This window comes from Ranitomeya imitator, chromosome 5 (genome assembly GCF_032444005.1).
Source record: "Ranitomeya imitator isolate aRanImi1 chromosome 5, aRanImi1.pri, whole genome shotgun sequence".
Classification (NCBI taxonomy): Eukaryota; Metazoa; Chordata; class Amphibia; order Anura; family Dendrobatidae; genus Ranitomeya; species Ranitomeya imitator.
Genome location: NC_091286.1, coordinates 546,055,425 through 546,077,526, shown reverse-complemented (window position 1 = coordinate 546,077,526; position 22,102 = coordinate 546,055,425). Strand labels below are relative to the sequence as shown.

The 22,102-nt window shown below is 45.3% G+C and overlaps 1 protein-coding gene across 1 annotated transcript in view; it reads right to left on the bottom strand.

Moving 5' to 3' along the window:
* The window catches only part of LOC138680867 (transmembrane 4 L6 family member 4-like), a 57,826-nt gene that overhangs the window by 5,216 nt on the left and 30,508 nt on the right, over positions 1 to 22,102 (bottom strand). Inside the window, exons 2-3 of the mRNA XM_069768088.1 lie at positions 5,337 to 5,426; positions 2,202 to 2,338 (exon numbers count right to left, since the gene is read on the bottom strand). Of these exons, the coding sequence (XP_069624189.1) occupies positions 2,202 to 2,338; positions 5,337 to 5,426 (227 nt within the window). The remainder of the gene's footprint in view (positions 1 to 2,201; positions 2,339 to 5,336; positions 5,427 to 22,102) is intronic.

Below are 22,102 nucleotides of genomic sequence, written 5' to 3'. Positions count from 1 at the left end.
CCGCCGCGGAGTGGGGGCGCCATAACGCTTCCCCGTAGGGTGCCAACCTCCACAGATAGGTAGGCTATAAGTGTAGTACTTACTAGGGATACACAGTACACCCCATTTTTAAACTTAGTGTTGAGTTTTGAGCACATTGTTTTGTTTTTGTGATTCTTGTCCCTTTTTTTGTGGTGTGAACCAACGTGTAGGTTCTTTGTATCTATTAATAAAGATTTATTATTTTAGGATAGTACATGATATTCCAATTGAGATCCTTTTTGGCATTATATTGCTTTCTTTAAAGGGAACCTGTCACCCCGTTTTTTGAGATTGAGCTATAAATACTGTTAAATAGGGCCTGCGCTGTGTGTTCCTATAGTGTATGTAGTGTACCCCGATTCCCCACCTATGCTGAGAAATAACTTACCAAAGTCGCCGTTTTCGCCTGTCAATCAGGCTGGTCAGGTCGGGAGGGCGTGGTGACATCGCTGGTTCTTCCTCAGCTTTACGTTGGTGGCGTAGTGGCGTAGTGGTGAACAAGCAGCGCGCGATCTGCGCTGTCATCCCTTTCGTCGGTGGGGGCGGCCATCTTCCTGGGGCCGCGCGTGCGCAGATCGAGTGCTCTGCTGCACGGGGCTTCAGGAAAATGGCCACGGGATGCCGCGCGTGCGCATTAGAGATCGCGGCGGCCATTTTCCCAAAGCCGAGATGCAAACTCGGCTTTGGGAAAATGGCCGCCGCGATCTCTAATGCGCACGCGCGGCATCCCGCGGCCATTTTCCTGAAGCCCCGTGCAGCAGAGCACTCGATCTGCGCACGCGCGGCCCCAGGAAGATGGCCGCCCCCACCGACGAAAGGGATGACAGCGCAGATCGCACGCTGCTTGTTCACCACTACACCACTACGCCACCAACGTAAAGCTGAGGAAGAACCAGCGATGTCACCACGCCCTCCTGACCTGACCAGCCTGATTGACAGGCGAAAACGGCGACTTTGGTAAGTTATTTCTCAGCATAGGTGGGGAATCGGGGTACACTACATACACTATAGGAACACAAAGCGCAGGCCCTATTTAACAGTATTTATAGCTCAATCTCAAAAAACGGGGTGACAGGTTCCCTTTAAAGAAAGGGCTGTGGCACCTGATTTAATTATCTGAACTATTTCCCTGCAAGTAGAGCTATGCTTACAGTTCCTGCCATTTTCCCTCTAATCTGTGCAGCCGCATAGCACAAAAGACATATCTGCTCTCGAAAAGTGCGCTCCCATGCAGAGCACCTCAGGTCTCCCCTTTAAAGTGAACCTGTCAGCAGGATTTTGCTATGTAACCTACAGACACTGTCAGGTTGCCGCTGTTAATCTGATTAACATGATACCTGGGGTAACACAAAATATAGATGGAGGGTACATACCATCTGTTAAGAAGAGATTCCAAACATTTTTAAGAATAAAAGAATATATTTTTATTGATATACATATTAAAAGCACTTAACAAAACAGGGGACAGGTCCTCCAAATAAAGGAGGGGAAAACTAGTGCACGCCAAAAGATGAACAGTCTAAGGCTGCCGTCACACTAGCAGTATTTGGTCAGTATTTTACATCAGTATTTGTAAGCCAAAACCAGGAGTGGGTGATAAATACAGAAGTGGTGCGTATGTTTCCTATAATTGTTCCACTCCTGGTTTTGGCTTACAAATAATGAGGTAAAATACTGATCGAATACTGCTAGTGTGACGAATACTGATCGAATACTGCTAGTGTGACGAATACTGATCGAATACTGCTAGTGTGGCGGCAGCCTAAGAGTGAGGAGGTGGGCACCAGAAAAATAGGATGAGAGGTATGGAGGTAGAAGGAGGTGGTACGTATATAACAAGTAAGAAGTAATTGAATATACTCTAGATTGTCAAGCAGTCCTTTGAAAGGCTCTGCAAAGATTGCAAGTGTAGTTACTTGTTTATCATAAGTAAATGCTCATAAATAAGACGTATATGCAAAATTCCCCATTCCCTAGGTGGTGCCTATCGGCTTATGAGAATAATGAAATCATGAAATGGTTGTATGTTACCTCGACACAGATGGTAGTACAGTTGGGATGGTGTGCGGCGTTCCCCTCACACTCGACGGGTGCCGTTTCGCTATTGCTTCTTGCAGGAACGTGTCACTGGCCCCTTTATGGTGCAAATAATGTACTTAGGACCTACTCTATGTACTTACCCCCCTTCAAAAGCATATGTCCAGTTTCCAGAGCCTACATCACACTTTGGACCGTTATGTATTCCGACTATGGAGATGATAAAGCTGTAGCCAGCGCCAACAAATCCAATGGCGGCAAACAGTATAGAAGACAACATCTTCAAAAGCAAAAAATAGAGAGACAACAAAGTGAGTATCACATCCCCATTACACTGAGCTCTGGATGCAGAAACGTTTATTACTAACTTACAATTCATACAAGGATTATGCCTAAATGTGACACTTTTCTACAATTCTCATATCTTCCCCATATATCCTCTATCAGAAAACCAGCTCTATTACACAGCAATGTTAGCTGGGTGTCTCTCTCAGGGGTACATAATGACGTTTACAGGGTTATCTTCTAGAAGGGTGATCCTCTCTAATTCTATATTCTTTCCCACAGCTGATTATCGTAAATCTCCATATTATGGCATGTATATAAGTACAGTATATTAAAGGGGTTTTCCCACAAACAAAGTTCAATTTATTCACTACATATTGGAAAAATAATAATTTCCACAATTGGATGTGTTTAAATTAAATGTTCCTGTGCTGAGATAATCTTATAAATGTGCCCCTACTGTGTACTGGGTAATGGCTGTGTCTGACCGTGCAGGGACATGGACTGATCATACCACAGTTCATGAGCAGAGGGGAAGCAATAGAATATACAGACAGTGGGACAGCACAGGATCACAGTCTATTCTGTGGGGTAAAACATTGTTTAAAATCAGGCAGGGAAATGTTTTACCTCACAGAAAGAATCAGCTGTGATCCCATGCAGTCCTATCTGTATCCTCTTTTGTTTCCTCCCCTGGGCAGGAGCTGTGGTATGATCAGACCATGTCCCTGTATGGGGGGACACAGCCATTACACAGTACACAGCAGGGCACATATATAAGATTATCTCAGCACAGGGGTATTTTTTTAAAATCCCTTCCTATTGTGGGCCTCCTTTTCATTCCAAGAATAGTAAATAAAATGATCTTTTGCACAAGGGAAAGCAGCTTTTAGACTAGTTTCACACTAACGTTTTAATGAGCTGCGGAGGGTGTGAACTTCCTCCGTGAAGCCCCGCCCTCGGCCACACCGCCACCACTAGCTCCGCCTACTTCTGCTTGCGTCCTGCATGCGACCTGCGTACCTATGTTTAACATTAGGTACACAGGTCGTGCGGCTGTATGCGGATGCTTCCGCATGCGTCGTTTTGACGATGCGGAGAAAAAAAGAAGTTGCAACCAGCTGCGTCCTACGCTGGTCGCCGCATCCTCAAAACGACACATGCGGAAGCATCCGCATACAGCCGCGTGACCTGCATACCTACTGTTAAAGATAGGTACGCAGGCCGCATGCAGAAATAGGTGGAGCTAGCGGCGGAGGTGCGGCCGAGGGCGGGGCTTCACAGAGAAAGTCCGCAGCCCTCCGCAGCTCCTCAAAGCACGAATGTGAAACTGGCGACATATACCAGAAAAGAGTCCAACATGCAATGGACGATCAGTCTTAACCCCAGAAGAACATAGCCAATTTTTATTTTAGCGTTTTTATTGCCCGTTCTTCCAAGATCCTTAACTCTTTTATTGTTCCGTTAACGTAGCTGTATGAGGGCTTGTGGGACAACTTGTAGTTTTAAATGACCTCCATTAATTTTACATATAAAGTAAATCTATTTCAAGAATTTTGGAGTACATAGGACTTTGGTATCCCTTTTATTATTTTTTTTTCTGAGAGTCAAAAATGGCAATTTTGAAATTTTTTATTTTTTCGGCGTTTACCTTTTTGGCTAAATAGATTCACAGATTGAGAGATTGCTCTTTTACAGATGCAGAGATGCAGAATATGTTTATTTTAGTTTTTTTTTTTGTTTCTTTATATTTGGATAAGAAAAGGAAGGTAATTCCAACTTTATTGATAGTTTTATAATATTCTTAAAGAGAACCTGTCACCAAGTTTTTGCCATATGAGAGCTGCACAAGGAGACTTTGATTCCTGTGATATGTCACATAGTAGGCTGCTTATTGTAGTTTTGATAAAATCACTGTTTTATCAGCAGGGGATTATCACTAGAGATCTAATGCCAAGTAGTCAGGCATATTCATGAGCGCTGTATAACCTCACCCCATCCACTGATTGGCAGCTTTCTATATACTCTGGGCAGAATGCTGTCAATCACTTCTGTGGGCGGGGTTATACAGAGCTCAGTATTCACAGAACTGCTAGATTTACATCAAAACAATGACTTTATCAAAATAACAAGCAGCCCAGAAAGTGCCAAATCACTGGAATCAGTGTCTCTGCTCCTAAATTATGCTGCTCTCAGATGGGGTAAAAAAACCTGGTATGGATTTTTTATTATATTTCTTGCCTGAATTATGCACTCTAACACTTCGGTATTCCAGCACATAGTATAAATGACATCTTTTATTATGAATCCAAGCCTGTATTTGTGTTACAGAGTAACAAGTGCTCCAGCAGGACGCCGCACCAGGATCATGATCAGAGACTGACAGCACCATGTAAGAGAGAGAGAGAGAGACTTTTTCCCAGACTTGAAAATCCTTCCGGGCATGCTCAGAAGGGAAAAACTGGATCCATCGCTGGATTCCTGCATGTGACGGTCAGCGACCGATTTTCCGATGTGCACAAAAGCGTTACAATGAACGTTTTTGCTGCATGACGGACCGCTATTTTACGACGGCTCCAGTGCACAACGATGAAACGGATGGCCATCCGTCACAATCCGTCGCTAATACAAGTCTATGGGAAAATGCAGGATCCTGCATTCTCAAAAATCAACGGATTGTGACGGATCTGAAAAGACGGAAGTGTGAAAGTAGCCTAAGTGGTTAAACAGCAGCAATCCGAGCTACTGCCAATCACTACTTTTGGAGGCAGGTGTTGGTTGTATAATACCTGTCCAGAGGAGAGTGGGCTCATCTCCTGATCTTTCTCCATATACCCACCGCCACCTGTACCATTACATCATGTAACAAGAAAGGGTTAAAATGGTATATCTACACAGAACACATATTGATAAAAATCACAAAGTTGGATTGTTAGTCTTCCATTAATTTCTATGACAGTTAATGACATTTAAAGAAGATTTTTTTTTCTTACAGCAAATCTCCTACCACATTTCTCATTTCCACAACATCCACAGCAGTCATTGTTCTTTAACCCGAGAAATACAAGAGCCGGGAACACCATCTAAAAAGAGATCATTGGACATTTATAGTAATAGGGAATTAATGGTACTGGTGCAAAATGTAACAAAACAAATACAGTTCAGAATATACAGTACGGCAGCAACATTAAACTTTGAGAACTTTTATTTTATTATGGAAAGTATTGTCAGGATGCAGATTATAAGATGAATGCGCGGGGTAACACCTCAGGGTCAAGGACATCAATCCTCCAAGAACTAGACATTACATTTAAGTATATAAAAGTGTAAGTGCTTTTAAAGAGACCTTCACCCCCCCTAGTAAATGTGGCCACATATAGTTAGTACACCTAACGGTCTCTGCTCTGCTTCTGCTGCCTCCGTTTGTGAGATCGGAGCCCTGTTCTTTTCGTGTCCAGTATGGCATGTCGTTCCATTCTTGTGAGATGGACAATTGGTGATGACGCTGCTGTGAACCATCCCAGGCAAAGGAAGCTAGGGGAGGAATGGTTCCGAATTAATAGAGAATGGGCACTGACCTCAGAGACGGAAGGGGCAGAGCAGAGGACATTGGGGAAAATGATTTATACATGAGAAATGCATGGTCACATTTACTATGGAGGGTGAAGAGTCGCTTCAACTAATGATATAAATATTTGCCTGACATTCTAAGTTACGTTCTTCCTTATTGCTAATTGGGTGGTCTGTATTAGAAAACCAAGTCTCATACCCTATTAGAGAATTTTGCATTAATTCAGAGGAGTTCTTTAGAGCATGTCTTAGGGTATGTGCACACGTTACGGATTTGCCTGCGGATCCACAGCAGATTGGACGCTGCGGATTCGCAGCAGTTTTCCATCCGGTTTACAGTAGCATGTAAACCTATGGAAAACCAAATCCGCTGTGCCCATGCAGCGGAAAGTACCGCGCGGAAATGCTGCGGTTTATTTTCTGCACCATGTCAATTCTTTGCGCGGATTCCTCAGCAGTTTACACCTGCTCCTCAAAAGGAATCTGCAGGTGTAAAATCACAGGTGAAATCCGCACAAAAAATGCTGCAAATCCGTGGGTAAAATGCAGTGCGGAATCACGGCGCATACAAAGGGGGGCAGCGCTTTGGGTGGAGCGGGGTGTCCGCTGCGTCCAAAGAGCAGCCATAACGCCCCGTGGACACATACCCTTGAGCTATGCCTTATGTTACTCCTCTTGTTCAGCTTTTTTGCACACAATCATACTGTGTAGAAAATATACTTAGGTAACGCTAGAAAAATCTCGAAGCTAGCTATTTTGATGTTCCATTGGGATGTTTTTCAACCTCTGCACAAGTTGTTGCTGCCTCATGAAATCCATCCATCTTGAGGTTCCCAGGCCAACAGACGGAGTTGCAGCACCGCAAGTCTAGGTATCTACGTTCCCCTGCATTCTATTCATTTCCCAGTTTTTACAGCCAGGGGTGACAGCTGTATTAGCAGGCTCCTGGTTGTAAAATTATTTAATCCCTTCTGATGGATTTACATCATGGGACATGACTGTACGGCGGACAGGTATGGGATATTGTTGTTTGTTTTTTTTTTACCTTATTTACAGAAGACAAGAGTCGTCATTTGGATTGAGCGCATAATAAAGCTATTACAACACCATGTGTATTTATTTCATTAAAATACTTTTTTCATAATGTGTGTTTTTTTTAACTCTTTATTAACCCCTTTCGGACCTCGGACGGGATAGTACGTCTGGGGTCAGATCCCCTGCTTTGATGCGGGCTCCGGCGGTGAGCCCACATCAAAGCCGCGACAGGTCAGCTGTTTTGTACAGCTGACATGTGCACGCAATAGTGGCAAGTGGAATCGCGATCCACCCGCTGTTATTAACTAGCGTTTGACAGCGGCATATAACTACCGCTTCCGGCCGCGAGGCCGGAAATGCGCTCATCGCCGACCCCCATCACATGATCGGGGGTCAGTGATGCGTCGGCATAGTAACCAGATGTCTCCTTGAGACCTCTATGGTTGCTGATGTCGGCTTGCTGTGAGCGCCACCCTGTGGTCGGTACTCATAGCAAGCCTGTAATTAAGCTACATAGGAGCGATCTGATGATCGCTTCTATGTAGTAGAGCCGATCAGGCTATGCCAGCTTCTAGCCTCACATGGAGGCTATTGAAGCATGGCAAAAGTAAAAACAAAATGTTTAAAAAAATATGAAATAAATAAAAAAAAATAAAAGTTTAAATAAATAAAACAATAAAAATAAAATCAAATATACACATATTTGGTATCACCGAGTTCAGAATCGCCCGATCTATCAATAAAAAAAGGATTAACCTGATCGCTAAACGGCTTAGCAAGAAAAAAATTTGAAACGCCAAAACTATGTTTTTTTGGTTGCCACTACACTGCATAAAAATGCAATAACGAGCGGTCAAAAGAACGTATCTGCACCAAAATGGTACCACTAAAAAACGTCAGCTCAGCACGCAAAAAATAAGCCCGGGTATCGTAAAATGGCGCAATTTTTTTTAGCAAAGTTTGGAATTTTTTTTCACCACTTAGATAAAAGATAACCTAGACATGTTTGATGTCTATGAAGTCGTAATGACCTGGAGAATCATAATGGTAGGTCAGTTTTAGCATTTTGTGAACCTAGCAAAAAAGCCAAACAAAAAACAAGTGTGGGATTGCACTTTTTTTGCAATTTTACCGCACGTGGAATATTTTTCCCATTTTCTAGTACACGTCATGGTAAAACCAATGATGTCATTCAAAACTACAACTTGTCCCACAAAAAATAAGCCCTCATATGGCCATATTGAAAATAAAAAAGTTATGGCTCTGGGAAGGAGGGGAGCGAAAAACGAACATGGAAAAAAGGAAATTCCAAAGGTCATTAAGGGGATAATATTGGATAAATAATGGATAGGTGTTTTATTGACACTTCTCTGTTGTGAGTTCTGTTTTTGGGCTCCCTCTGGTGGTTACTGATGGTACTGGGTGACTTGTGTTCTCTGCGGTCTCTGGTGTCCACCTGTTCCATCAGGTTATGGGAGTTTCCTATTTAACCTGGCTTTTTTGTCATATCCTCGCCGGCTATCAATGTAATCAGCGTGTCTTTTTACCTCTGCTCCCTGCGTCTGTTATCTTCAGGACTAGCTAAGTTTTGATTTTCCTGTTCCACGTTTTGCTTAATTTTTGTCTTAGTCCAGCTTGTAGAGATGTGATTCCTTGCTGCTGGTTGCTCTAGTGGGCTGAAATTACTCCTCATGTTCCATGAGTTGGCACATGAGTACAAGTAATTTCAGGATGGTTTTTTGAAGGGTTTTTCGCTGACCGCGCAGTTCACTTTTGTATCCTCTGCTATCTAGCTTTAGCGGGCCTCATTTTTGCTGATTTTATTTTTCATAACTACGTATGTGCTTTCCTCTCATTTCACCGTTATTACATGTGGGGGGCTGCTATTTCTGTGGGGTGTTTCTCTGGAGGCAAGTGAGGTCTGTGTTTCTTCTTATAGGGGAAGTTAATCCTTCGGCTGGCGCGAGACGTCTAGGAATCATCGTAGGCACGTTCCCCGGCTACTGCTAGTTGTGTGTTTAGGTTCAGGATCGCGGTCAGCTCAAGTTCCATCACCCTAGAGCTTGTTTTGTTTTTGTGCTTGTCCTTTTGTGATCCCCTGCCATTGGGATCATGACACTATAGCCGGCCACAAAAAAATTGGTCATCGTTTTGGCTGAAGTAGGAGGAAAAGTAGTCTGAGGAAGTTTTTTTTTTTTTTTTTTTTTCTCCTCCTCAGTGTTTGCTGCCTAGCCTTAATTGCAGCTTGACTGCTTCTTTCCTCCTCTTAATCCTTGAATGGCTCTGACCTCAGCTGTTTATCATGGACGTCCAGAGTTTGGCTTCCAGCCTGAATAATCTTCCTGCTAAGGTTCAAAATATACAAGATTTTGTTGTACATACGCCTATGTCTGAACCTAGAATTCCTGTCCCAGAGTTTTTTTCTGGAGATAGATCTAGTTTTCTGAATTTTAGGAACAATTGCAAGTTGTTTCTTTCCTTGAAATCTCGCTCCTCTGGAGACCCTGCTCAGCAGGTCAAGATTGTTATATCTTTCCTGCGGGGTGACCCTCAGAATTGGGCATTTGCATTGGCACCAGGGGATCCTGCGTTGCTCAATGTGGATGCGTTTTTTCTGGCATTGGGTTTGCTCTATGAGGAACCTACCCTAGAGATTCAGGCTGAAAAAGCTTTATTGGCTCTCTCTCAGGGGCAAGATGAAGCAGAAATATATTGTCAGAAATTTCGGAAGTGGTCGGTGCTTACTCAGTGGAATGAGTGCGCTCTGGCTGCAAAATTCATAGATGGCCTTTCTGAGGCCATTAAAGATGTTATGGTGGGGTTCCCGGCACCTACAGGTCTGAATGAGTCCATGACTATGGCTATTCAGATTGATCGGCGTTTACGGGAGCGCAAACCTGTGCACCATTTGGCGGTGTCTTCTGAACAGGCACCTGAGATAATGCAATGTGATAGAATTCAGTCCAGAAGTGAACGGCAAAATTATAGGCGGAAAAATGGATTGTGTTTTTATTGTGGTGATTCAGCTCATGTTATATCAGCATGCTCTAAACGCACAAAAAAGGTTGAGAAGTCTGTTGCCATTGGTACTTTACAGTCTAAGTTCATTCTGTCTGTGACGCTGATTTGTTCATTATCATCCATTTCCGTCGATGCCTATGTGGATTCAGGCGCTGCCCTGAGTCTTATGGATTGGTCATTTGCCAATCGCTGTGGGTTTAGTCTGGAGCCTCTGGAAGTTCCTATTCCTTTGAAAGGAATTGACTCTACACCTTTGGCTATGAATAAACCTCAGTACTGGACACAAGTGACCATGCGTATGACTCCCGTTCATCAGGAGGTGATTCGCTTCCTGGTACTGTATAATTTACATGATGTCTTAGTGCTTGGTCTGCCATGGTTACAAACTCATAACCCAGTCCTGGACTGGAAAACAATGTCTGTGTTAAGCTGGGGATGTCAGGGGATTCATGATGATGCATCTCCGATTTCTATCGCTTCATCTACTCCTTCTGAGGTTCCGGTATTTTTGTCTGATTATCGGGAGGTTTTTGAGGAGCCTAAGCTCAGTTCGCTTCCTCCTCACAGGGATTGCGATTGTGCTATAGATTTGATTCCCGGCAGTAAATTCCCTAAAGGTCGTTTGTTCAATCTGTCAGTGCCAGAGCATACTGCTATGCGGAATTATGTTAAGGAGTCCTTGGAAAAGGGACATATCCGTCCATCTTCGTCCCCTTTGGGAGCAGGTTTTTTTTTTGTGGCCAAAAAAGATGGTTCCTTGAGGCCTTGCAAAGATTATCGTCTTTTGAATAAGATTACAGTCAAATATCAGTATCCTTTGCCATTGTTGACTGATTTGTTCGCTCGCATTAAAGGGGCTAAATGGTTCACTAAGATTGATCTTCGGGGTGCGTATAATCTTGTGCGGATAAGGCAGGGTGATGAGTGGAAAACCGCATTTAATACGCCTGAGGGCCATTTCGAGTATTTGATGATGCCTTTTGGACTTTCTAATACTCCTTCTGTCTTCCAGTCTTTTATGCACGATATTTTCCGTGAATATCTGGATAAATTTATTATCGTGTATTTGGATGATGTTTTGGTTTTTTCTGATGACTGGGAGTCTCATGTTCAGCAGGTCAGGAAGGTATTTCAGGTCCTGCGGGCCAATTCTTTGTTTGTAAAGGGTTCTAAATGTCTCTTTGGAGTCCAGAAGATTTCTTTTTTGGGGTATATTTTTTCCCCTTCTACTATTGAGATGGATCCCGTCAAGGTTCAGGCTATTTGTGACTGGACGCAGCCTACATCTCTTAAGAGTCTACAGAAGTTCTTGGGCTTTGCTAATTTTTATCGTCGCTTCATAACTAATTTTTCTAGTGTTGTTAAGCCTTTGACGGATTTGACTAAAAAGGGTGCTGATGTTACTGATTGGTCTCCTGCGGCTGTGGAGGCCTTTCAGGAACTTAAGCGCCGGTTTTCTTCTGCTCCTGTGTTGTGTCAGCCAGATACATCACTTCCTTTTCAGGTTGAGGTCGATGCTTCCGAGATCGGAGCGGGGGCGGTTTTGTCACAGAGAAGCTCCGATGGCTCAGTGATGAAGCCATGTGCGTTCTTTTCTAGAAAATTTTCGCCCGCTGAACGGAATTATGATGTTGGTAATCGGGAGCTTTTGGCCATGAAGTGGGCATTTGAGGAGTGGCGTCATTGGCTTGAGGGTGCTAGACATCGTGTGGTGGTCTTGACTGATCACAAAAATCTGATGTACCTTGAGTCTGCCAAGCGTCTGAATCCTAGACAGGCTCGTTGGTCACTGTTTTTCTCCCGTTTCAATTTTGTGGTTTCATACCTGCCAGGTTCAAAGAATGTGAAGGCGGATGCTCTTTCTAGGAGTTTTGTGCCTGACTCCCCTGGAAATTCTGAGCCCACTGGTATCCTTAGGGATGGGGTGATTTTGTCGGCTGTCTCCCCAGACTTGCGACGTGCTTTGCAGGAGTTTCAGGTGGATAAACCTGATCGTTGTCCGCCGGAAAGACTGTTTGTTCCGGATAATTGGACCAGTAGAGTCATCTCCGAGGTCCATTCTTCTGTGTTGGCAGGTCATCCTGGAATATTTGGTACTAGAGACTTGGTGGCCAGGTCTTTTTGGTGGCCTTCCTTGTTGAGGGATGTGCGTTCTTTCGTGCAGTCTTGTGGAGTTTGCGCTCGGGCTAAGCCTTGCTGTTCTCGGGCCAGTGGATTGTTGTTACCTTTGCCTATCCCGAAGAGGCCTTGGACGCACATTTCCATGGACTTTATTTCGGATCTCCCTGTCTCTCAAAAAATGTCCGTCATATGGGTTGTGTGTGACCGCTTTTCTAAGATGGTTCATCTGGTACCCTTGCCTAAGTTACCTTCCTCCACTGAGTTGGTCCCTCTGTTTTTTCAAAACGTGGTCCGTCTGCATGGCATTCCGGAGAACATCGTTTCTGACAGGGGATCCCAGTTTGTGTCTAGATTTTGGCGGACGTTCTGTGCTAAGATGGGCATTGATTTGTCCTTTTCGTCTGCATTCCATCCTCAGACGAATGGCCAGACGGACCGAACTAATCAGACTTTAGAAACTTATTTAAGGTGTTTTGTTTCTGCTGATCAAGATGACTGGGTTTCCTTTTTGCCGCTTGCCGAGTTTGCCCTTAATAATCGGGCTAGTTCTGCTACCTTGGTGTCTCCTTTCTTTTGTAATTCGGGGTTTCATCCTCGTTTTTCCTCTGGTCAGGTGGAGCCTTCTGATTGTCCTGGAGTGGACATGGTGGTGGATAGGTTGCATCGGATTTGGAGTCATGTGGTGGACAATTTGAAGTTGTCCCAGGAGAGGGCTCAGCAGTTTGCTAATCGCCGTCGCCGCGTGGGTCCTCGACTTCTTGTTGGGGACTTGGTGTGGTTGTCTTCTCGTTTTGTTCCTATGAAGGTCTCTTCTCCTAAGTTCAAGCCTCGGTTCATCGGTCCCTATAGGATCTTGGAAATTCTTAACCCTGTGTCGTTTCGTTTGGATCTCCCGGCATCGTTTGCTATTCATAATGTGTTCCATCGGTCGTTGTTGCGGAAGTATGAGGTACCTGTCGTTCCTTCGCTTGAGCCTCCTGCTCTGGTGCTGGTGGAGGGTGAATTTGAGTATGTTGTGGAGAAGATCTTGGATTCTCGTGTTTCCAGACGGAAACTCCAGTATTTGGTCAAGTGGAAGGGTTATGGTCAGGAGGATAATTCTTGGGTGATTGCCTCTGATGTTCATGCTGCCGATTTGGTCCGTGCTTTTCATAGGGCTCATCCTGGTCGCCCTGGTGGTTCTCGTGAGGGTTCGGTGACCCCTCCTCAAGGGGGGGTACTGTTGTGAGTTCTGTTTTTGGGCTCCCTCAGTTGGTTACTGATGGTACTGGGTGACTTGTGTTCTCTGCGGTCTCTGGTGTCCACCTGTTCCATCAGGTTATGGGAGTTTCCTATTTAACCTGGCTTTTTTGTCATTTCCTCGCCGGCTATCAATGTAATCAGCGTGTCTTTTTACCTCTGCTCCCTGCGTCTGTTATCTTCAGGACTAGCTAAGTTTTGATTTTCCTGTTCCACGTTTTGCTTAATTTTTGTCTTAGTCCAGCTTGCAGAGATGTGATTCCTTGCTGCTGGTTGCTCTAGTGGGCTGAAATTACTCCTCATGTTCCATGAGTTGGCACATGAGTACAAGTAATTTCAGGATGGTTTTTTGAAGGGTTTTTCGCTGACCGCGCAGTTCACTTTTGTATCCTCTGCTATCTAGCTTTAGCGGGCCTCATTTTTGCTGATTCTATTTTTCATAACTACGTATGTGCTTTCCTCTCATTTCACCGTTATTACATGTGGGGGGGCTGCTATTTCTGTGGGGTGTTTCTCTGGAGGCAAGTGAGGTCTGTGTTTCTTCTTATAGGGGAAGTTAATCCTTCGGCTGGCGCGAGATGTCTAGGAATCATCGTAGGCACGTTCCCCGGCTACTGCTAGTTGTGTGTTTAGGTTCAGGATCGCGGTCAGCTCAGGTTCCATCACCCTAGAGTTTGTTTTGTTTTTGTGCTTGTCCTTTTGTGATCCCCTGCCATTGGGATCATGACACTTCTCCATTATTAACCAGGCTTAATGTCACCCTACATTAGCAAGGTGACATTAACCCTTTATTACCCCATATCCCACCGCTACTCGGGAGTGGGAAGAGAGGCTAAGCGCCAGAATAGGCGCATCTTACAGATGTGCCTTTTCTGGGGTGGCTGGGGGCAGATGTTTTTAGCCAGGGAGGGCAATATCCATGGTCCCGCTCTAGGCTATTAATATGGGAGCCCACGCCAGTTTTTTCCGTGATTTAACCCTTTATTTTAACACCGAGAGCTCCCAAATTTTGCACACATACACTTGTAACGTTATTAGCAAAGAATATGTAAAAAAAATAAGGGATATTAAATGGTTTACTGTATGTAAACCATGTCTCATATCCTGTCGGGTTTGATAAGGAGATAGCAAAAGTGGGAATTGAATTACCGGCTTTTATGCTATCTAGCTCTGTATTAAATATAAATATATATATGTCTCAATGACATATATATATATACCAGATGGTGGCCCGATTCTAACGCATCGGGTGTTCTAGAATGCACAGCCACATAGTATATAACACAGTCCACGTAGTATATAGCACAGCCACGTAGTTTATAACACACCCCATGTAGTATATAGCACAGCCACGTAGTATATTGTACAGCCACGTAGTATATAACACAGCCACAAAGTATATAGCATAGCCACGCAGTATATAACACAGCCCAGGTAGTATATAGCACAGTTATGCAGTATATAACACAGCCCATGTAGTATATTAAACAGCCACGTAGTATATAGCACAGCCACGTAGTATATTGCCCAGTCACGTAGTATATAACACAGCCCACGCAGTATGCAACACAGCCCGTGTAGTACAGTATATACCACAGCCCACATAGTATATAGCACAGCCCATGCAGTATATAACACAGCCCACGTAGTATATAGCACAGCCCACATAGTATACAGCACAGGACACGTACTATATAACACAGCCACGTAGTATATAACACAGGCCACATAGTATATTGCACAGGTACGTAGTATATAACACAGGCCATGTATTATGTAGCACAGCCCATGTAATATATAACACAGTCACGTAGTATATAGCACAGCCACGTAGTATATTGCCCAGTCACGTAGTATATAACACAGCCCACGCAGTATGAAACACAGCCAAGTAAAAAAAATTTTTTTAAAAATGTGAAAAAAAAAAAAACAACAAAACTTCGCCTCCAATCAAAATATGACAATAAAAAAATCAAACCTACACATATTTGGTATCGCCGCGTTCAGAATCTCCCGATCTATCAATAAAAAAAATGTTTAACCTGAACGCTAAACGGCGTAGCGAGAAAAAAAAGTAAAAAAGCCAGAATTATGTTTTTTTGGTAGCCGCAAAATTGCATTAAAATGCAATAACGGGCGATCAAAAGAACATATCTGCACCAAAATGGTATAATTAAAAACAAGACAGTATAAGACAGTACCCCTATAGTCAGACCCTGTAAGTATAAGGCAGCACCCCAATAGGTAGACCCTGTAGTATAAGACAGTACCCCTATAGGCAGACCCTGTAAGTATAAGGCAGCACCCCATAGGCAGACCCTGTAGTATAAAGTAGTACCCCATAGGCAGACCCTGTAGTATAAGACAATACCCCTATAGGCAGACCCTGTATGTATAAAACAATACTCCCTAGGCAGACCCTGTAGTATAAGACAGTAACCCTATAGGCAGACCCTGTAGTATAAGACAGTACCCCTATAGGCAGACCCTGTAAGTATAAAACAATACTCCCTAGGCAGACCCTGTAGTATAAGACAGTAACCCTATAGGCAGACCCTGTAGTATAAAGCAGCACCCCATAGGCAGACCTTGTAGTATAAAGCAGCACCCCCATAGGCAGACCCTGTAGTATAAGACAGTACCCCAATAGGCAGACACTGCAAGTATAAGACAGTACCCCTAGAGGTAGACCCTGTAGTATAAGACTGTACCCCAATAGGCGACCCTGTAGTATAAGGCAGCCTCCATAAAAAACACAATAAATAAATACTCACCCCTCTTCCTCCTTGTTACAGCAGTGCTCTGAAATCCCGCTCATCTCCTGACAGCGGGCGCCGGGCAGTGACGTCATCGCACCCACTGTCAGTGTCGGCGTCGGCGATGCCAGATGCTGACAGGGGAATGATGGGAGAGGGAGTGTAACGCTCCATCTCTCATCAACGCGGTGAGCTGTAATGGCTAGATGCCGATAAAGCTGACCTTGCGATGACGGGCGGGGGGCCCACTGCTGGCACCGAGCCCCCCACCTACTCAGGGGCCCCATTCTCCCTGTTCTGCCGCAGAATGTAACTGTAGCGGCGTGCTGCGCGCCAATGCAATTACAGTAGCATAGCTCCGGGTGGGCCCCCTCAGAGCGTGGGGCTCTGGGCGACCACTCCCTCTGCCCTCCCGGTAGCTACGCTACTGAACTGGATCCAATATCTCCTGGAGGATTTATCCACCAGCCATGGGGCAGCAGCTATTTTTCTTCATGCCTACATAGGAGTTGTAGGTAAAGAAGCTGCGGAGACACCATCACGTGTTTCTCGACGCAAGCAGTGAATAGCCAGGCCTTTCCCCGGGAAGGAACAACCACGGGAAGGGCAGCATCCTATGAAGGAAAGCCACCTATGCCAAGCATGGTATCCATCCACAGACAGCTGTTTCGGGGTGTTTGCCCCTCATCAGTGTGGAGTAGGAATCTGGCTATTAGGAGCAGTGCCTAGTAAAAAGGCTATAAAGGCACAGATGATTGGCCTCGGGGAGACCAAAACATCCAACACTGCGGAGACACCATCACGTGTTTCTCAACGCAGTGATTCCAGAACACTGCCCCCATCCCTTATGGGAAATATGCAGATGCAGGTAAAGAAGCTGCGGAGACACCATCACGTGTTTCTCGACGCAAGCAGTGAATAGCCAGGCCTTTCCCCGGGAAGGAACAACCACGGGAAGGGCAGCATCCTATGAAGGAAAGCCACCTATGCCAAGCATGGTATCCATCCACAGACAGCTGTTTCGGGGTGTTTGCCCCTCATCAGTGTGGAGTAGGAATCTGGCTATTAGGAGCAGTGCCTAGTAAAAAGGCTATAAAGGCACAGATGATTGGCCTCGGGGAGACCAAAACATCCAACACTGCGGAGACACCATCACGTGTTTCTCAACGCAGTGATTCCAGAACACTGCCCCCATCCCTTATGGGAAATATGCAGATGCAGGTAAAGAAGCTGCGGAGACACCATCACGTGTTTCTCGACGCAAGCAGTGAATAGCCAGGCCTTTCCCCGGGAAGGAACAACCACGGGAAGGGCAGCATCCTATGAAGGAAAGCCACCTATGCCAAGCATGGTATCCATCCACAGACAGCTGTTTCGGGGTGTTTGCCCCTCATCAGTGTGGAGTAGGAATCTGGCTATTAGGAGCAGTGCCTAGTAAAAAGGCTATAAAGGCACAGATGATTGGCCTCGGGGAGACCAAAACATCCAACACTGCGGAGACACCATCACGTGTTTCTCAACGCAGTGATTCCAGAACACTGCCCCCATCCCTTATGGGAAATATGCAGATGCAGGTAAAGAAGCTGCGGAGACACCATCACGTGTTTCTCGACGCAAGCAGTCCCGGGGAAAGGCCTGGCTATTCACTGCTTGCGTCGAGAAACACGTGATGGTGTCTCCGCAGCTTCTTTACCTGCATCTGCATATTTCCCATAAGGGATGGGGGCAGTGTTCTGGAATCACTGCGTTGAGAAACACGTGATGGTGTCTCCGCAGTGTTGGATGTTTTGGTCTCCCCGAGGCCAATCATCTGTGCCTTTATAGCCTTTTTACTAGGCACTGCTCCTAATAGCCAGATTCCTACTCCACACTGATGAGGGGCAAACACCCCGAAACAGCTGTCTGTGGATGGATACCATGCTTGGCATAGGTGGCTTTCCTTCATAGGATGCTGCCCTTCCCGTGGTTGTTCCTTCCCGGGGAAAGGCCTGGCTATTCACTGCTTGCGTCGAGAAACACGTGATGGTGTCTCCGCAGCTTCTTTACCTGCATCTGCATATTTCCCATAAGGGATGGGGGCAGTGTTCTGGAATCACTGCGTTGAGAAACACGTGATGGTGTCTCCGCAGTATTGGATGTTTTGGTCTCCCCGAGGCCAATCATCTGTGCCTTTATAGCCTTTTTACTAGGCACTGCTCCTAATAGCCAGATTCCTACTCCACACTGATGAGGGGCAAACACCCCGAAACAGCTGTCTGTGGATGGATACCATGCTTGGCATAGGTGGCTTTCCTTCATAGGATGCTGCCCTTCCCGTGGTTGTTCCTTCCCGGGGAAAGGCCTGGCTATTCACTGCTTGCGTCGAGAAACACGTGATGGTGTCTCCGCAGCTTCTTTACCTGCATCTGCATATTTCCCATAAGGGATGGGGGCAGTGTTCTGGAATCACTGCGTTGAGAAACACGTGATGGTGTCTCCGCAGTGTTGGATGTTTTGGTCTCCCCGAGGCCAATCATCTGTGCCTTTATTACATAGGAGTTGTGACTGTCACAACGGCATCAGGTGAGCGCAACCAGCACTCCCCTACTCTCCCTATTGTACTCTGTTTCCTCCTTATAGATTTGCACACTATAAATAACAAAGCGATATACGAAATAGACCAGGGATGGGAGATTAATTTTCCCAAGGTGCCTCATGAAAGACCGTCACAATTGTGGAAGCCAAACTAATAGGCTGAAATTAATTCTGCTCAATATTAACAGAATGTATTAGTGTATAAGCCGAGTTTTTCAACACTTTTTTGTGATGAAAATGCCACACGAGTCAATTGACCCAGAGGACCGACGGGGAGGGGGAGCTGCGGAGCAGCGGGTCACAGGAGGAAGGAGCCAGCGGCTTTAACTGTGCCTGCTGCTAAAGAGTAATTTTCGTTTCTCTTATAGCACGCACAGTGACACACGCAACCGCCGGCTTCCAGCAGACATCCTACTCATCTTCCTGCTCGCCCTCGCTGCACCTCATTGGTTACGGCGCCAGCAGAATTTCTGGCCAAGCGATCACGTGGCCCCGCTCATTAAGGCAATGAATATGCATGCCTCTCCACTCCCATAGGCGTGGAGTAAATATTCATTACCTTAATGAGCGGGGGGTCGCTCAGCACAGGAAGAGCTCCTGGCGCCTGAACGAGATACAGCGAGGGCGTGCAGGCAGGTGAGTAGGATGTTTTTTTTTTTTTTAATAGGAAACATGCATACAAGGATAGGGAATAAGGAGACATTCATACAAGGACAGCGAAGGGGAGCCATGCATTCGAGGACAGGGACTGGGGAGCCATGCATACAAGAACAGGGACCGGGGAGCCATGTATACACTATAAGGGATAAGGAGCCATGCATACAAGCACAGGGACGGGGGAGTCATGCATACAGGGACAGGGACAGGGGAGCCATGCATATCAGGACAGCGATGGGGGAGCCATGCATAGCAGGACAGGGATGCATACCCGGCTTATACTCGAGTCAATAAGCTTACCCAGTTTTTCGTGGCAAAATTACCAAATACCAAATACCCTGTTTTTTACATCTTTTTACTAGCACTTGCGGATTACTGTGAATTTTTTAAACTGAGAGTTTTTGGTTCTACTATGCTCTTTTGTGTCTTCAAGTTATTGGGTGGTGTGTGAACATGTTCCTACAGACTTGCTCACTGTGCAAGTAGCCCATGTGTTCCTGTTGACGTTTGGTTGAGCAGCTTACTATACATTTTTTGCAAAAAACGTATCAACCAAATACCCTGTTTTTTACATCTTTTTACTAGCACTTGCGGATTACTGTGATTTTTTTAAACTGAGTGTTTTTGGTTCTACTATGCTCTTTTGTGTCTTCAAGTTATTTGGTGGTGTGTGAACATGTTCCTACAGACTTGCTCACTGTGCAAGTAGCCCATGTGTTCCTGTTTCCATAATTGTTCTCTTGTGTCTACAAGACTAGGGAGTAACCCACCACTCCTCTTGGGCTATCTGCACAAAAGCTGTTCCACTCAGCATGTCCACATGGACTTTTCCTCTCTGAACCCTGTTCACACAGGTAATATACAGATGATCAGGTTTTTAAATACATCAGATAGGGATTGCATACATCAGTTAGGACTGCTCTGATATGGGTATACCTTGACGTTTGGTGGAGCAGCTTAGTATACATTTTTTGCAAAAAACGTATCAACCAAATACCCTGTTTTTTACATCTTTTTACTAGCACTTGCGGATTACTGTGATTTTATTAAAACTGAGTGTTTTTGGTTCTACTATGCTCTTTTGTGTCTTCAAGTTATTTGGTGGTGTGTGAACATGTTCCTACAGACTTGCTCACTGTGCAAGTAGCCCATGTGTTCCTGTTTCCTGGCTTAATATTGAACATAATTAAGTATGCTGACATCCCCATATATACAGAATGATTCACCACATAGCCCCCTACATACAATATGAGTCTCCACATAGCCCCCTCAATCAGCAACCAAAGCAATCAATCTATGGGGCCCTTATACACTGCTCAAAAAAATAAAGGGAACACTTAAACAACAGAATATAACTCCAAGTAAATCAAATTTCTGTGAAATCAAACGTCCACTTAGGAAGCAACACTGTTTGACAATCAATTTCACAGTCTGTTGTGCAAATGGAATAGACAACAGATGGAAATTATTGGCAATTATCAAGAAATATTCAATAAAGGAGTGGTTCTGCAGGTGGGGACCACAGACCACATCTCAGTACCAATGCTTTCTGGCTGATGTTTTGGTCACTTTTGAATGTTGGGTGTGCTTTCACACTCGTGGTAGCATGAGATGGACTCTACAACCCACACAAGTGGCTCAGGTAGTGCAATTCATCCAGGATGGCACATCAATGCGAGCTGTGGCAAGAAGGTTTGTTGTGTCTATCAGTGTAGTGTCTAGAGGCTAGAGGCACTACCAGGAGACAGGCCAGTACACCAGGAGACATGGAGGGGACCGTAGGAGGGCAACAACCCAGCAGCAGGACCACTACCTCAGCCTTTGTGCAAGGAGGAGCAGGAGGAGCTCTGCCAGAGCCTTGCAAAATGACCTCCAGCAGGCCACAAATGTGCATGTGTCTGCACAAACGGTTAGAAACCGACTCTATGAGGATGGTCTGAGTGCCCGATGTCCACAGATGGGGGTTGTGCTCATAGCCCAAAACCGTGCAGGATGCTTGGCATTTACCACAGAACACCAGGATTGGCAAATTCGCCACTGGTGCCCTGTGCTCTTCACAGATGAAAGCAGGTTCACACTGAGCACATGTGACAGACGTAACAGAGTCTGGAGACACCATGGAGAGTGATCTGCTGCCTGCAACATCCTTCAGCATGACCGATTTGGCAGTGGGTCGGTAATGGTGTGGGGTGGCATTTCTTTGGAGGGCTGCACAGCCCTTCATGTGCTCGCTAGAGGTAGCCTGACTGCCATTAGGTACCGAGATGAGATCCTCAGACCCCTTGTGAGACCATATGCTGGTGCTGTTGGCCCTGGGTTTCTCCTAATGCAGGACAGTGCCAGACCTGATGTGGCTGGAGTGTGTCAGCAGTTCCTGCAAGATGAAGGCATTGAAGCTATGGACTGGCCCGCCCATTCCCCAGACCTGAATCCAACTGAACACATCTGTGACATCATGTCTTACACAATCCACCAGCGTCACGTTGTACCACAGACTGTCCAAGAGTTGGTGGATGCTTTAGTCCAGGTCTGGGAGGTGATCCTTCAAAAGATCATCCGCCGCCTCATCAGGAGCATGCCCAAGCATTGTAGGGAGGTCATACATGCGCTTGGAGGCCACACACACTACTGAGCATCATTTCCTTGTCTTGTGGCATTTCCACTAAAGTTGGGTCAACCTGTAACTTCATTTTCCACTTTTATTTTGAGCATCATTCCAACTCCAGACCTCCGTGGGATATTAGCTGTGATTTACGTTGATAATTTTTAGGTTTTATTGTTCTCAA